The sequence below is a fragment of the Bombina bombina genome, chromosome 1, assembly GCF_027579735.1.
Source record: "Bombina bombina isolate aBomBom1 chromosome 1, aBomBom1.pri, whole genome shotgun sequence".
Classification (NCBI taxonomy): Eukaryota; Metazoa; Chordata; class Amphibia; order Anura; family Bombinatoridae; genus Bombina; species Bombina bombina.
In genome coordinates this window covers 506576622-506595083 of record NC_069499.1, presented here as the reverse complement: position 1 = coordinate 506595083, position 18462 = coordinate 506576622, and the positions used below count along the sequence as shown (strand labels likewise).

The 18462-nt window shown below is 37.2% G+C and overlaps 1 protein-coding gene across 1 annotated transcript in view; it reads right to left on the bottom strand.

The window, feature by feature from the left end:
* The window catches only part of LOC128659185 (signal transducer and activator of transcription 4-like), a 423738-nt gene that overhangs the window by 34315 nt on the left and 370961 nt on the right, over positions 1-18462 (bottom strand). The window contains 3 exon segments of the mRNA XM_053712871.1: positions 6564-6755; positions 15068-15204; positions 18235-18329. Coding sequence (XP_053568846.1) covers positions 6564-6755; positions 15068-15204; positions 18235-18329 — 424 coding nt within the window.

Here is an 18462-nt window from a genome sequence, read left to right as displayed (position 1 = left end):
ACTTATTAACCCCTAATCTGCCGCCCCTGACATCGCCGACACGTACATCATTCTTATTAACCCCTAATCTGCCACTCCGGACATCGCCGCCACCTACATTATACTTATTAACCCCTAATCTGCTGCTCCCAACATCGCCGACACCTACATTATATTTATTAACCCCTAATCTGCCGTCCCCAATGTCGCCGCAACCTACCTACACTTATTAACCCCTAATCTGCCGTCCCCAACGTCGCCGCCACTATATTAAATGTATTAACCCCTAAATCTAAGTCTAACCCTAACCCTAACACCCCCTAACTTAAATATAATTTAAATAAATCTAAATAGAATTACTATAATTAACTAACGGCTAGATTTAGAGTTTTGTCGGTAACGACCCGCGTATCTAACGCTGGCTTTTTTCTGGCCGCACCTTTAAAATAACTCTAGTATTGAGAGTCCACAGAATGGCTGCGTTAGGCTCCAAAAAAGGAGCGTATAGCATATTTAACGCAACTTCAACTCTCGATACCAGAGTTGCTTACGGACGCGGCCAGCCTCAAAAACGTGCTCGTGCACGATTCCCCCATAGGAAACAATGGGGCTGTTTGAGCTGAAAAAAAACCTAACACCTGCAAAAAAGCCGCGTTCAGCTCCTAACGCAGCCCCATTGTTTCCTATGGGGAAACACTTCCTACGTCTGCACCTAACACTCTAACCTGTACCCCGAGTCTAAACACCCCTAACCTTACACTTATTAACCCCTATTCTGCCTCCCCCGCTATCGCTGACCCCTGTATATTATTTTTAACCCCTAATCTGCCGCTCCGTAAACCGCCACTACTTACATTATCCCTATGTACCCCTAATCTGCTGCCCCTAACACCGCCGACCCCTATATTATATTTATTAACCCCTAATCTGCCCCCCACAACGTCACCTCCACCTGCCTACACTTATTAACCCCTAATCTGCCGAGCGGACCGCACCGCTATTATTATAAAGTTATTAACCCCTAATCCGCCTCACTAACCCTATAATAAATAGTACTAACCCCTAATCTGCCCTCCCTAACATCGCCGACACCTAACTTCAATTATTAACCCCTAATCTGCCGACTGGAGCTCACCGCTATTCTAATAAATGTATTAACCCCTAAAGCTAAGTCTAACCCTAACACTAACACCCCCCTGAGTTAAATATAATTTTAATCTAACGAAATTAATTAACTCTTATTAAATAAATTATTCCTATTTAAAGCTAAATACTTACCTGTAAAATAAATCCTAATATAGCTACAATATAAATTATAATGATATTATAGCTATTTTAGGATTAATATTTATTTTACAGGTAACTTTGTATTTATTTTAACCAGGTACAATAGCTATTAAATAGTTAAGAACTATTTAATAGCTAAAATAGTTAAAATAATTACAAATTTACCTGTAAAATAAATCCTAACCTAAGTTACAATTAAAGCTAACACTACACTATCAATAAATAAATTAAATACAATTCCTACAAATAAATACAATGAAATAAACTAACTAAAGTACAAAAAATAAAAAAGAACTAAGTTACAAAAAATAAAAAAATATTTACAAACATTAGAAATATATTACAACAATTTTAAACTAATTATACCTACTCTAAGCCCCCTAATAAAATAACAAAGCCCCCCAAAATAAAAAAATGCCCTACCCTATTCTAAATTACTAAAGTTCAAAGCTCTTTTACCTTACCAGCCCTGAACAGGGCCCTTTGCGGGGCATGCCCCAAGAAGTTCAGCTCTTTTGCCTGTAAAAAAAAACATACAATACCCCCCCAACATTACAACCCACCACCCACATACCCCTAATCTAACCCAAACCCCCCTTAAATAAACCTAACACTAAGCCCCTGAAGATCTCCCTACCTTGAGTCGTCTTCACCCAGCCAAGCCAAATTCTTCATCCAAGAGGAGCAAGAAGAGGTCCTCCATCCGGTAGAAGTCTTCATCCAAGGGGGGCAGAAGAGGTCTTCCATCCGATTGAAGTCTTCATCCAAGCGGCATCTTCTATCGTCATCCATCCGGAGCGGAGCGGCAGCATCCTGAAGACCTCCGACGCGGAACATCCATCCTGGCCGACGACTGAAAGACGAATGACGGTTCCTTTAAATGACGTCATCCAAGATGGCGTCCCTCGAATTCCGATTGGCTGATAGGATTCTATCAGCCAATCGGAATTAAGGTAGGACAATTCTGATTGGCTGATGGAGTCAGCCAATCAGAATCAAGTTCAATCCGATTGGCTGATCCAATCAGCCAATCAGATTGAGCTCGCATTCTATTGGCTGATCGGAACAGCCAATAGAATGCGAGCTCAATCTGATTGGCTGATTGGATCAGCCAATCGGATTGAACTTGATTCTGATTGGCTGATTCCATCAGCCAATCAGAATATTCCTACCTTAATTCCGATTGGCTGATAGAATCCTATCAGCCAATCGGAATTCAAGGGACGCCATCTTGGATGACGTCATTTAAAGGAACCGTCATTCGTCGTTCAGTCGTCGGCCAGGATGAATGTTCCGTGTCGGAGGTCTTCAGGATGCTGCCGCTCCGCTCCGGATGGATGACGATAGAAGATGCCGCTTGGATGAAGACTTCAATCGGATGGAAGACCTCTTCTGCCCCGCTTGGATGAAGACTTCTACCGGATGGAGGGCCTCTTCTTGCTCCGCTTGGATGAAGAATTTGGCTCGGCTGGGTGAAGACGACTCAAGGTAGGGAGATCTTCAGGGGCTTAGTGTTAGGTTTATTTAAGGGGGGTTTGGGTTAGATTAGGGGTATGTGGGTGGTGGGTTGTAATGTTGGGGGGGGGGTATTGTATGTTTTTTTTTACAGGCAAAAGAGCTGAACTTCTTGGGGCATGCCCCGCAAAGGGCCCTGTTCAGGGCTGGTAAGGTAAAAGAGCTTTGAACTTTAGTAATTTAGAATAGGGTAGGGCATTTTTTTATTTTGGGGGGCTTTGTTATTTTATTAGGGGGTTAGAGTAGGTGTAATTAGTTTAAAATTGTTGTAATATATTTCTAATGTTTGTAAATATTTTTTTATTTTTTGTAACTTAGTTATTTTTTATTTTTTGTACTTTAGTTAGTTTATTTCATTGTATTTATTTGTAGGAATTGTATTTAATTTATTTATTGATAGTGTAGTGTTAGGTTTAATTGTAGATAATTATAGGTATTTTATTTAATTTATTTATTGATAGTGAAGTGTTAGGTTTAATTGTAACTTAGGTTAGGATTTATTTTACAGGTAAATTTGTAATTATTTTAACTATTTTAGCTATTAAATAGTTCTTAACTATTTAATAGCTATTGTACCTGGTTAAAATAAATTCAAAGTTACCTGTAAAATAAATATTAATCCTAAAATAGCTATAATATCATTATAATTTATATTGTAGCAATATTAGGGTTTATTTTACAGGTAAGTATTTAGCTTTAAATAGGAATAATTTATTTAATAAGAGTTAATTAATTTCGTTAGATTAAAATTATATTTAATTTAGGGGGGTGTTAGTGTTAGGGTTAGATTTAGCTTTAGGGGTTAATACATTTATTAGAATAGCGGTGAACTCCAGTCGGCAGATTAGGGGTTAATAATGGAAGTTAGGTGTCGGCGATGTTAGGGAGGGCAGATTAGGGGTTAATACTATTTATTATAGGGTAAGTGAGGCGGATTAGGGGTTAATAACTTTATTATAGTAGCGGTGCGGTCCGCTCGGCAGATTAGGGGTTAATAAGTGTAGGCAGGTGGAGGCGACGTTGAGGGGGCAGATTAGGGGTTAATAAATATAATATAGGGGTCGGCGGTGTTAGGGGCAGCAGATTAGAGGTACATAGCTATAATGTAGGTGGCGGCTCTTTGCGGTCGGCAGATTAGGGGTTAATTATTGTAGGTAGCTGGCTGCGACGTTGTGGGGGCAGGTTAGGGGTTAATAAATATAATATAGGGGTCGGCGGTGTTAGGGGCAGCAGATTAGGGGTACATAAGTATAACGTAGGTGGCGGTCGGCAGATTAGGGGTTAAAAAAATTTAATTGAGTGTCGGCGATGTGGGGGGGCCTCGGTTTAGGGGTACATAGGTAGTTTATGGGTGTTAGTGTACTTTAGAGCACAGTAGTTAAGAGCTTTATAAACTGGCGTTAGCCCAGAAAGCTCTTAACTACTGACTTTTTTCTGCGGCTGGAGTTTTGTCGTTAGATTTCTAACGCTCACTTCAGACACGACTCTAAATACCGGAGTTAGAAAGATCCCATTGAAAAGATAGGATACGCAATTGACGTAAGGGGATCTGCGGTATGGAAAAGTCGCGGCTGAAAAGTGAGCGTTAGACCCTTTTTTGAATGACTCCAAATACCGGCGGTAGCCTAAAACCAGCGGTAGGAGCCTCTAACGCTGGTTTTCACGGCTACCGCCAAACTCCAAATCTAGGCCTAAATAATTCCTATTTAAAACTAAATACGTACCTATAAAATAAACCATAAGCTAGCTACAATATAACTAATAGTTACATTGTAGCTAGCTTAGGGTTTATTTTTATTTTACAGGCAAATTTGTATTTATTTTAACTAGGTACAATAGTTATTAAATAGTTATTAACTATTTAATAACTACCTAGTTAAAATAAAGACAAATTTACCTGTAAAATAAAACCTAACCTAAGTTACAATTACACCTAACACTACACTATGATTAAATTAATTACCTAAATTAAATACAATTAATTACAATTAAATAAAATTATCTAAAGTACGGGGAAAAAAACACTAAATTACAGAAAATAATAAAGAAATTACAAGATTTTTAAACTAATTACACCTAATCTAATCCCCCTAACAAAATAAAAAAGCCCCCCAAATTAAAAAAAAAAAGCCCTACCCTACACTAAATTACAAATAGCCCTTAAAAGGGCCTTTTGCATGGCATTGCCCCAAAGTTATCAGCTCTTTTACTTGTAAAAAAAAGTACAGATACCCCCCCAACATTAAAACCCACCACCCACACAACCAACCCTACTCTAAAACCCACCTAATCCCCCCTTAAAAAAACCTAACACTAACCCCTTGAAGATCACCCTACCGTGAGAAGTTTTCACCCAACCGGGCAGAAGTCCTCAACGAATCCGGCAGAAGTGGTCCTCCAGATGGGCAGAAGTCTTCAACCAACTGGGCAGAAGTGGTCCTCCAGACGGGCAGAAGTCTTCATCCAGACGGCATCTTCTATCTTCATCCATACGGCGTGGAGCGGGTCCATCTTGAAGACATCCGATGCGGAGCATCGTCTTCTGTCCACGGCTGACGACTGACTGAAGGTTCCTTTAAATGACGTCATCCAAGATGGCGTCCCTTCAATTCCGATTGGCTGATAGAATTCTATCAGCCAATCAGAATTAAGGTAGAAAAAATCCTATTGGCTGATGCAATCAGCCAATATGATTGAACTTCAATAATATTGGCTGGTTCAATCAGCTAATAGGATTGAACTTCAATCCTATTGGCTGATCCAATCAGTCAATATGATTAAGTTTGCATTCTATTGGCTGTTCCAAACAGCCAATCTGATTTTTTCTACCTTAATTCCGATTGCCTGATAGAATTCTATCAGCCAATTGGAATTGAAGGGACGCCATCTTGGATGATGTCATTTAAAGAAACCTTCATTCAGTCGTCGGCCGTGGACAGAAGAGGATGCTCCGCGTTGGATGTCTTGAAGATGGACCCGCTCCGCGCCGGTTGGATGAAGATAGAAAATGCCGTCTGGATGAAGACTTCTGCCCGTCTGGAGGACCACCTCTGCCCAGTTGGATGAAGACTTCTGCCTGTCTCGAGGACCACTTCTGCCGGATTCGTTGAGGACTTCTGCCCGATTGGGTGAAGACTTCTCACGGTAAGGTGATCTTCAAGGGGTTAGTGTTAGTTTTTTTTAAGGGGGGATTGGGTGGGTTTTAGAGTAGGGTTGGTTGTGTGGGTGGTGGGTTTTAATGTTGGGGGGGTATTTGTACTTTTTTTTTACAGGTAAAAGAGCTGATTACTTTGGGGCAATGCCCCGCAAAAGGCCCTTTTAAGGGCTATTTGTAATTTAGTGTAGGGTAGGGCTTTTTTATTTTGGGGGGCTTTTTTATTTTGTTAGGGGGATTAGAGTAGGTGTAATTAGTTTAAAAAACTTGTAATTATTTTATTATTTTTATACTTTTTACTTCTGTGATTTACCTTGTATCGAAGCCTCTGCAGATCGCCCTTTTATCTCAGTGGTTTTTACAGACTTATATTTTATCAAATCAGTGGAAGTAAATAATCTTAAAACAAAAAATTTTACTATATATAATTATTTTTTGCACAATTTAATTTAATGACTGATGTGACAATCAGACGTATGCTGCTCCATATCCATAAAATATTATTAAATGATTAAATACTTAAAGATTCCTAGAACATACATACATCATAATTTGACAAATCCACAAATATGAACATGTCATTAAATTATTAGGACACCTATATAAAAGGAGTAGAAAGAATACCTACCTTCTGTCTGTTGACTGTTATAATGTTTCCCAAATGCTTTGTCTTTTGGAATGTCTGGGTATAAATACTTAAGGGGGTTTTCTGGAGCATTTTCCGCCTCAATTACTTTGTAATTCCGAAGGATATCAGGAAACGGGAGGGCAATTAACCGACCTTTGTTGTATGGTTCAACAGAGTGGAATCTTACTTCACCTGATGAATAAAAAGAAAAAGGAGATTTTGTTTTAAATGTCACAAACAATACAACATAACATAGCACAGCAGGTTGCACTATTTACTTGTAAAACTAAAAACAATTTATTTGCAACAAATATCCTTATGGAAAAGTTTTTCATCACATCCAGTTTGATGTCTATAACTAATTCTACAAACTACAACTTTAGCTGTTTTGCTAAGATTTGGCAATCCCCCCGTCACGTATAACATACACACAATACATTTCAGATCACTCTCTAGATCTGCGGCAATGTTCCACAAACAAATGCTTTGAGTCATAAAGCCTCATTAGGTTGCCGAGGGGCCTCATCGTTAAAGTGAACCTATGTTTGAAATAAATTGAGTTTACCTATCACATCTCCAGTGAGTGTTCCTGCCACAGCAAACAAGAACCGCTAACAATGTTGGAAAAAACAATAAATACAACTGCAATACTTAAGAAACTCATTTGAAAAAATGGATTCTATAAATATGTGTAATTATTAATTATTTGCATCCGTTGTATTATTTTAAAGTAGTCTCCCTGAATAAAACAGAATTTGACTCACCAGTCTTGCAGACACGAAAAATAGGCATGACTATAGGCATGTTGGGGTGCTCTGGGGCAGTGGGGCATTCCTTAGGTGTGTTTGGATTTTTGTTACCTAAACTGCAACTCAGCAAGTTGGAAATAAAAAACATGATTACCCATGTAAGGTATGTCATCCAGCAGTTGTATCTTGCTATATAAAAGCTTTTAGAGTTGAGTGTTTCATAGAGGTTGTTGAATATTACTTTTCACTTTTATGTGTTTGCTTTATAATGTTTTTGAAATAGTTTTGTGATGCTGGTTCCCTTGACAGTGGAAGTCATTCTACGCCTAAAACTATTGGAGCTGATCTTATCACTCCCTAAGAAGGGGTTAGAACAGATCACTTTAAGTTCCAGGATTTAAAATGCCCAAATGGCAAGTTTTTCACAGAGATACTAGTTTCACAAACAAATGTTATCGATGCTAGGTCAATGTAAATATCATTTATCACATTAACGTTAGACTAATAAATAAGGGTGGGTAATGTAAGGTTTGGATAAAATAAACACACACGCTCATTGAAGCATTCACTAGTTAGAGGAGAGTTGTTTCAACTTTGTTTTAGCTTTTATTTTTTTATGAATGCTAACAAAAAACAAAAAATTACCTCCCTGATCCCTCCCAAACAGCTCTTTTACCCTCCCCCGCTAACTAGTGGCTGCCATCTTAGGTACTGGCAGCTTTCTAGGGACCCCCCTACCACACCTTTTTTCAGTAGTGTAGCTCCCCATCCCGTCCTCTCCCTTTATGTTTTTTATGCAGTGTAGGTCCATCCCACTCCTCCCCCTCCACTGTTGGACCGCCGTTCCACACATCCCACCGACACTAGCAGAAGATCATTACAGATGGTGACACAATCTGACATCTGCCTTCATATGGAACCGGAGCACCAAATGTGCTCTGGTTCCATATGCAGGCAGATGCCTGAAGCTCCGGAACTCCAGCTGTATATATCCAGCTGTGTGTGTATATATATATATATATATATATATATACCTTACGCAGTATGATAAGCAAAGTACCGCATGATGTATATATAAGTCATAGTATATATAAGTCATATTGGCTTAAGGGGTTAAAGGAGGGTACTTTCCATCCTGGTCAGAACAACCCCAGTATATACAAGTACATATACATTCCACACAATAAAATATTTCAACTTATATTTATTATGCAATAGGGACGTCTCCCTTATTTTAATATTTTGCTACAGCAGTAAAGTGAAAAAATAGTTACATTAAAAAATTTCCAATAGGTTCCAATGTCAAGTATAAAATGTCTGTCTTAACTTATAATACTTAGGTACCACCTTCTAACAATTTATCAGTTTAATATCTGCTTCAATACCATTTTTATAAAAACAAGGATTCCTCCAAGATTAAGCGAGAGTTCACATAAAAAATTCCAGAATAAACATTACATTTTTATCTATGGGTCTTCTTGCATCAACGCCTTACATATGCACTGCCTATTGGTTGTCAGAATGGACTGTTTTTTATAGCCCACTACTCACCACTCTTGACAGCAGTGTTTATCTTGGAATTCTCAACTGCAAGCAACTCCCGACTGGTCACGTGACCTCTGACGGTTGTCATTATTGGTTCACCTCTTTGTCTTACACTCTGTGTGATTAATTGCCTCAGTTTAGCTGGGCTTAAAATTGTATCATACAGTGCTATATGCCATATAGTCTCTTGTGAAAGGTTATTATTTATCTAACAACATAGTTCATCTATGCATTTCACCTTTGTTTCTGGGCTTTATCAAGATGCTTTGAATGTGGTTAATTCTTTTTGCATAGTGTTTTACCCATCCTATTATACCCTGGGCATTGGTACATTATATCTACTCACCAAGTTTATGCCTGAAACCTGTTATTTTATTCAGTTTTTAAGATTTAGCCCACAACCTGTTTCTATCTCAAAGTTAATAGCTGCTGCCACCTATATATGGATTCCCCAGGCAATAATAAAACAGTCACCTCATTTGAGTCTGTAACTGGAGGGGTCACAATCAGCTCTGAAAGCACCTCAGGGATGATGACACATGGTTTTCATCTGCACTTAATGCATTGTGTAATGGGGTTTGTATTTGCTTCTGAATACGTACTGTAAGTGTTTGCACAATTTGTTTCTAAAATGGGAAGTATTTATACAATCTGTTTGGCACATCTCTAACATACTTTTTTGCACTCTCTAACACGTTTTCTGCACTTCTTTACTAACACCTTTTCAGCAGTTCCTAGCAAATAAAGTAAGCGATTAACAGAACTCATGTTTAATGTTGTCCTCATTCCATTCCAAAAATATGTTGCTTGTTGATATGTAGGGAGTTTCCTGATATTTTAAACAACCAGTTATGTACACTTTCAACTTTTAATATGTAAATATCACCAAGTGTTTGCTTTTCAGTTACAGCATATGTACATGTGTCTATATATGCATATATATAAGTGTTTGTTTTAAATATACAGTGAATTTAATGTTTGTCAAATGTGTGTTTTGGGCTCGTTTCCATTCAGTCGTTAAAAACTTAGCCATAAGCTACTGAAGTTGCTGACAGCTAATATTAGTTTACGGCTCCATTTTAGTACCAGGTTTCCAGTTACATATTTTGTGCAGTGCCTATGTCCTTGTGTTAACGCTTATATTTGCTGTCAGATTTCTCAAAAATCGCAACATAAAAACATTGTTGCTATGGTAACCTGACCTTTGATTATAAAAATTAGCACCTGTGCTCCTTACCTCCCACCTTACTGGAAAGTAGTCTGATGTATAGCCAAGCGAGAAGAGAAGAAGGTAGGAAAAAGAAAATAAGAGCAATACAAAAATGAGCAGGGAAAAAAGAAGTGCACACTTGAACTCTCACCAGAAAAAATAAAAACAATGATAGAAGACACTGGACAAGGGCATGTGAGCTCTCACCACCATGAAAGAAACAAATCTATCAGGTAAGCATAAATTATATTTTCTTTCATAATTGTGGTGAGAGTATTAATACCCAAGCTGTGGAGTTCACAAGTAATCTGAGTGGAACCAGACTTATACTATTCCAAATATACTGGATGATCAGGTTTTTTTTGCTATTTCCTTTACAGGATTTCTTGGAACATGAGACAGAAGAAACCTTCCCCTGGGAGGCGTTGATCTGAAACCTTTTCTTTATCCTTGGGAAATAATGCTCAGAACCCAAGGATTTTAATCAGAATGAAATCTGCCCCATACCAGAAGATCTGGATTGGTGGGGAACACCTTTATGCAGACTTGGTGGGGAAAAAGCCTATATGGACTGCTTAGATATATTCCAATTAGGGTATGGCTTTCAGGAGAAACTGGAAGAATCCTGCTTCTGTGAAGAGATGGAGAACTTTTGGTTCTTAGTTTGATGAAAGGAATGGAAATGGTTAGAAGCCCTGGATTTAACTTTAGACTTCTTATCCTGGGAGATAAAAGCTCTTTTGCCCTAGTCAATTTAGAAATAATGTCATCCAAACCAGATTCAAACAATACCTTTCTTTTAAAAGGAAGAGAATTAAGTCTAGACTTAGTAACCATGTCAGTGGACCATGATTTCAACCATAAGGCCTTCCTAGTCAAAACTGCCAGTGTCATATTCTTAGCATGGATCTTAATACAATCAACAACAGCATCACAAATCAAAGCATTAGCTGTTTTCTCATAGATAGTATTAATAACTGGAAATACCTCATGTGACTTAAAGAGACATTATACACTCATTTTTTCTTTGCATAAATGTTTTGTAGATGATCTTATTATATACATACAAAGAGAGAAGCGCTCTACCATGAACGAACAACAGCTCATTAGCTAGTTCTATGGCGATTTACCACCCGAAAGCAGCCTCTTTTAGACCAGTGTGCTTTTCACAGAGGAAAATTTTCCTGAAGCATATCAGTCTGATCTCGCCAAGTAAGGTCAGTCCAGCCCCGAAATACCAGGCAATTCTTCTCTGAACAAGGAACATGACAACCCCAGACGATAGTTTCGGCCTCCTATGGGCCTCGTCAGTGAGGTGCAGCCACATTCCTCTAAGCACACTGGGCAAGGAGTCCACGTCTGGTTTTCCCCATCACCAATAGGGAGACTTCCCAAGGGTCATATTCATTTGCATCGCACTCTACCAGGAACAAACAACAGCTCATTAGCTAGTTATATGGCGATTTACCACCCGGAAGCAGCCTCTTTTAGACTAGTGTGCTTTTCACAGAGGAAAATTTTCCTGAAGCATATCAGTCGGATCCCGCCAAGTAAGGTCAGTCCAGCCTCGAAATACCAGGCAATTCTCCTCTGAACAAGGAACACGACAACCCCAGGTGATCGTTTTGGCCTCCTATGGGCCTCGTCATTGAGGTGCAGCCACATTCCTCTAAGCACACTGGGCCATAGAACTAGCTGATGAGCTGTTGTTCGTTCCTGGTAGAGCGGTTCTCTCTTTGTATGCAAATTAATATGACCCTGGGGAAGTCTCACTATGGGTGATGGGGGAAACCAGACATGGACTTCTTGACCAGTGTGCATAGAGAAATGTGGCTGCACCTCACTGACAAGGCCCATAGGAGGACGAAACGATCATCTGGGGTTGTCATGTTCCTTGTTCAGAGGAAAATTGATTTTTTTTTTTAAATAACATTGCTATGATTTTCAGACTGTTAACCATGCCCCAAAGTTTTAGGAGAATACCGACGTATACCTACTTCAGCTTGCTTCTGTTTGTGTAAAGGTCTTTTCATATGCAAAGGAAGGGGGGAGGGGGGAGTGTTTGATATTTCCCACTTGCAGTGGGTTTTCCAGTAACTTTTTAAACAGAGCTAAACTGGAAGCTACTAAGTAAGTTTTTAAACAGTTTTATACTGGATTTTTATATCAGCATCTGTGCATATTATTCTTTATAGTAGTGTCTATTACATGCAGTTATATAAAAATTGGTGTATACTGTTCCTTTAACAGAGGGCTTAAAAATGAAATCCAGTTGTTTAACAGACTTATCCTCATGAATTTAAGAATCGCTAACCCTTAAGGTACATAACACTTCTCTTAAAAGAGAACAAAGGTGTTCAAGCTTATGCAAAAAAGAGGAAGATTCAGTTTTTTGATTAGAGACTGACTCTTGATCATCTGAAAACACTTCACACTCAGAGGATAAATCAGAAGCACCAGGGCCTAGAGCCTTCAGCTTAACAGACTTTGACCTACTCAAATCAGATAAACTAGTAGAGGGATTATCAGAAACCACCTTCTTACGCTTACTTGGAGGGGGCATGGCCGTCAACATCTAGGATATTGTAGAGCATACAAAATTTGGAGAAATATCTGAAGAACTCCCTTATGTAGAACAGAGGGAGGACAGATACCCTTTGAAGCACGAGCAGCATTAGTCTGATCAGAATGCATAAAATGATCCGTACATGATTTGCAAAGCTGAGCGGGGGGGGGGGGGGGCCATTATATTAACCAGCTTACACAAAATAAACTTTATATTTCTAGGAAACTGTTCAGAGGATCCAACTTCTGGGGCACCAGTAATAACAGAAGAGGGGACAAAATCAGTATGCTCCATAATGAAAAATAAAAGGCAGGCAAAATACAGACAATGATTTAAACATAGCAATAACAGGTAGGGCAAATAAAGCAACCCCCAAATAAGGGCCAAATTACGAGTGGAGCTGTAATTATTGCTCACATGCTAACTTTGCTAGAAGTAAGTTTTAGGCACGTGTTAGGTACCGCATGTATTAAAGTTAAAAGTAAACGTTTTCAGTTGCCTGCTAACTGGACATGTTCAAGAAGCTGAAATTACAATATCGTAATTGTGCAAACGTATTCCCCCATAGACTTCAATGGAGCGCGAAAGTGGAAAAAACCTAACACCCTACTCATGCGTAAACCCGATCGCGTTTACCAAGTCTGCTAATCCGAAATCACATGAATTATGAATATTTCACATTCCAATGTTCTTCACATAGCAAAATATGTTCTGAGTATTCATAAATATATATTTCTATATATATTTGATGTTTTTTGGTAAAATATATCTAAATATATATATATATATAAAATTATATATAGGAATAGATATATACAGATATACATATAGGAAAATCTATTTATAAATACAGAAAACATATTCCTTTATGTGAAGAGCATTGCAATGGGAAATATTTACAGTAAATACATAGTTAAATACTTTATTTAAAATGAATATTGCATGAAAATGATTACACATGTTTTCAGCTACTTAAAGGGACAGTGTACACCAATTTTCATATAACTGCATGTAATAGACACTACTACCGTATAAAGAAAAATATGCACATATACTGATCTAAAAATCCAGTATAAAACTTTTTAAAAACTTACTTAGAAGCTCTCAGTTTAGCACTGTAAGTGAGGTTAGGCTGTGACACCCAGTGAAGGGTGCAGACACTACCCCTTCCCTCCTTCCCTGTATTTGAAAAGACAGATAACATAAACAGGAGTCAGCAGTAGTCTGTAAACGCATGTATTCATCTGACACTGTGGGGCTTGGTTAGGAGTCTGAAAATCATCATAATGTTATAAAAAAATAAGCAAAACTATACATTGTTTCAAAAACACTCCCAGATGGGCTATATAAATGCATCATCTACAAAACATTTATGCAAATAAAAATCTAGTGTACAATGTCCCTTTAACCGCAAAGGGCTCCAATGCACTTATATGTGTCGATATGTGTAGATATGTATTTCTGTGTATTTTACTGTATATTTACTATACATTTTTCAAATTCCAATGTTCTTCACTTACAGGATAATGTTCTTTTTATTCTTAAATACATATTTCTTTATATGTGTGAATATACCTATACCTGCATATCTACTCCTATAGATAGATATATGAACTTTACATGAACAGTATCAGATATATATATATATATATATATATATATATTTATTTATATATTTATTTAATTATAAACAGTACATTCTTTTCTTTGTGAAGTACATAGGAATGTAAAATATGTGTTTTGCGCATTGCCTTTCTCAATTTAGATCTTAACGCAGTCGGGTTAGCGCACATGAGAACTTGAAATATTACATATAAAATATTTTTAAAAATGAATAGAGATTATTAGAAATGAATAAAAAATGCTGTACAATATTCTAAATAATCCATAGAATATATCTGTATATTTTGCAGTATGTTTATTAATTTTTAATAAATGATATTAATTTTTTTAAAATATTTTATATGTAATATTTCAAGAGGCATTAAGCATCCTTGTTCTTGTGCCACTACCCATACTTCAAAGACATCCCTCTGTCCAAACAGTAGCTCTCTAAGGGGACAACTGGGCGTCAAATCTGTCTGAGCGCTATTCTCAAAAACACCTGGAGCACCTCCCTTCTTCACCTTCATTCTGCAAAGACAAGACTAGTTTCCAGTAAGGTGGGAGGGGTTTTAAGGGCTTGTGGGTGTTTTGGGATCTTTGCATCCTCTTAGTGGCCAGGAGTAATGGATCGTGGACTCTCACCACATGAAAGAAGTTATCTATTTTATTTGTCTAATTTATTAAATTTTTGTTGAATTTGTTATAAACATTAAGCACTAGGAACAGGGTGATGCTTCAATTTGATTTATTTTCAGTGGGTTGAAGTAATGTATATAATGATCTTACAAACATCTAGATAGTGCTTCTACATTTGCAGTTTTATACTTGCCATTTTCGGACTGATCAACCCATGTAAATGTAATGCTTCCTAGATGACTTTCACTAAACCGCAAGAGAAACGTTCCAGGCATCTTGTCCTTTAATAAAACTCTTTCTTTCTCTTTGCTTACAAATCCCATGATGCATCTAAAAAAGTTAAAAAAAAAACTGCTTTATTATGTTTAGCTGGGTCACTTTCAATTTTTTTCCCCCTGAAACAGACGGACATCTTTTTGGAATTTATGCAACACAGCAAATTTAATTTAATATATTTCAAGGGGGGAAAATATCAAGATTGCGGGCAGACAAGTTTTCAAGTAGAGAACTTGTCTGCCTGCTATCACGTGGGATGCAGCATTACATTGCAAAATGTAACATTGCACAAGAGCCAGTTGTGTGAGAGCAGGGCATGTCAATCGCACCGGAGAAGCAAGTGTTGGGGTAATTTTATCTTGCCACCTCTGAAGTGGTGGAGAGGCTAAAGAAGCAGTTTATGCTTCTTACATTTATGGTTGAATGGTCTCTTATGCAAACCTGCACCCCAAAGCCTCAAAAGTTGTGAATGCAGCTTAATAAATATTTTCAAGAAGGTATGAGAACACCCCAGAGAAGTATCTTGAAATGCTAGTTTTTTAATAATACAAAAAAATACAAAAAAATCCCAGCACAAGCTGTTTAAACATTAACAAACTAGCTAAATACAGGTGGCCTTCGTTTTACAACGGTTCAATTTACACCGTTTCAGAATAACAACCTTTTTTTCCAGTCATGTGACTGCTATTGAAAAGCATTGAGAAGCAGTGCATTTATTAAAATAGCCAGTAGGTGGAGCTGTCCGCTTGTGTTGCAGCAAAGCCAAGCAAGCTGAAATTAATCAGTTTAACCAGACCTGAGGTATCGAACAGATTTCAAAGGAACAAGATCTTCCTGTCTATAAATCAGTCCAGATTGGAATGCATAGAAAGAACTGTTTGCAGAAAAATGCAAGTGAAGTCTGTGTTGTATGATTATTTTATTAGATTTATAATGCTGTTTAGAAAATGTTTTTGTTCATTTAACTTAGTTTAATTATATATTCTGTGTTGTGTGATTATTTTATCAGGTTTATAATGCTGTTTAGCATTTAAAGTCTTCATTTCAAAGCTTTAAAAATAATGTATTAGGTGTTACTTATGACAATTTTGAGAGGGGCCTGGAACCTATCTCCCTCACTTCCCATTGACGGTTTCGATTTACAAACCGCTGCTCAAACTCACTTGCCAAAAAACACACAAGCAAGCAGAACCAAAAGAAAAAATATAAAAAATAATAATTGTTAATGAACAACCCCAAAGGCGTCCCAAGGGGGAATGACCAGCAACACCTACTAAAGAAATTCTCCAAAAAAGTTCAAAGCCTCAGTTGTTTGCAGATATTTCTGTAATAAGGAGATGATACCCTCATGTAAGTCTCTTATATAATGCAGTTCAAGTGTATCAACACCAATGAAAATTAGTGGCCTTAAAGGGACAGTCAACACCAGAATTTTTGTTGTTTTAAAAGATAGATAATCCCTTAATTACCCATTCCCCAGTTTTGCATAACCAACACAGTTATAATAATACACGTTTTACCCCTGTAATTACCTTGTACCTAAGTCTCTGCAGACTGCCCTCTTATTTCAGTTCTTTTGACAGATTTTCATTTTAGCCAATCAGTGCTCACTCCTCTGTAAATTCACGTGCATGAGCTCAATGTTATCTATATGAAACACATGAACTAACGCCCTCTAGTGTTGAAAAACTGACAAAATGCATTTAGTTTAGAGGTCTTCAAGGTCTAAAAAATTAGCATATGAACCTCCTAGATTTAGCTTTTAACTAAGAATACCAAGAGAACAAATCAAAATTGGTGATAAAAGTAAATTGGAAAGTTGTTTAAAATTACATGCCCTATTTTAATCATGAAAGTTTTTTTGGACTTGACTGTCCCTTTACAGCAAATGTCTCTTATGGTGGGTTCACTTCACTACTAGATCATCCGTTATAGAATGATATACTGTCCCAATATATTTAAGAAGGAACATCAATATTTCAATAATACAGTCCCAGCTTATAGAGCACAATGAAATCCAATGGTTTAACACAACCTGGTGGTTCTTACTTGACTGCCTGTTTAATGGCTGGTAACATCGTGATAAACTGTCCCAATATCCTTGTAGGTAACAGTTATATCCATTCATAAACTGCATATGTTTTACATTTTTCAATTGCAATCACATTGTATCAGGGTACTGTGTGAAGTGGGGATAACGATTGTATACCTCTGTCACAATTATTGATGCACGATAAGGTTAATATGTGTTAGCGGTTGTCGGACACAGGTGCCATAGTCTCCAGATGAAAATGTACCCCAATACAATGTGATTGCAATTGAAAAATGTAAAACATATGCAGTTTATGAATGGATATAACTGTTACCTACAAGGATACCTATGAACTTTATTTTAAAATTTCTTTGGCAGGTGTTGTCATTCCCCCTTGGGACGCCTTGGGGGTTGCTCATCAACAATAACTATTTTTGATATTTTTTCTTTTGGTTCTGCTTGCTGGTGTGTTTTTTGGCAAGTGAGTTTGAGCAGCGGTTTATGTGTGGTGGATGAGGTTTGTGTGAAGAGGAGTATGCGTACATGTTTAACCCCACATTTGATGGTATTGCTGTTTAAAGCTACTCTTGAAAGTGACGAGTTTTATAAAAGTATTCTAAAACTAAGGTGCTAAGATTTTTTTGTATTATTTATCAACAGGGTAATTAGACTAGACCCTATCCCGGGCATGAGCATTTAGTGATTTACTTAATTTGATTGTATTAGCGGTGCGGTCACTTAGTGTATTTAGCTAGTTTGTTAATGTTTAAACAGATTTCCCTGTAATATCATATACAAAATTTGAGCTGCTAATTAATTCATATCTTCAGTTTCAATTTAAATTTGAACAAGGGAAAGATTGCAAAGCTTAAAGTTTCCATTAATGAAAACTAAAATCATGAATTAAATAAATATAGGATTTTTCTTTGTAATAGAGGATCAGGTAAGACACTTTGATCAAACTGGAGATTTAGATACAAATATATCATCAATGCTTGTAAACCATATTAAGATCAACAGGGTTTTTCACTATGAAACAGTGAAATACTCACCCATCAATCCATATTGGAAGAAGATGTTTCTTAATAAGTTCCAGAATTCCTTCAAGCCATGCCCAAAAAGAAAAAGACTTTCCAGTCAAATGTTCCTAATAAAAGTAAAAAAAAATGATATAACATTGTCACCCGGAAAACTGTCACATATCCACTAGATTTTTTTGTAATCCAGTGTGCTAAATTATTTTTCTGGTGTTATATATGTATGTATTAGGGGCTAGGGCA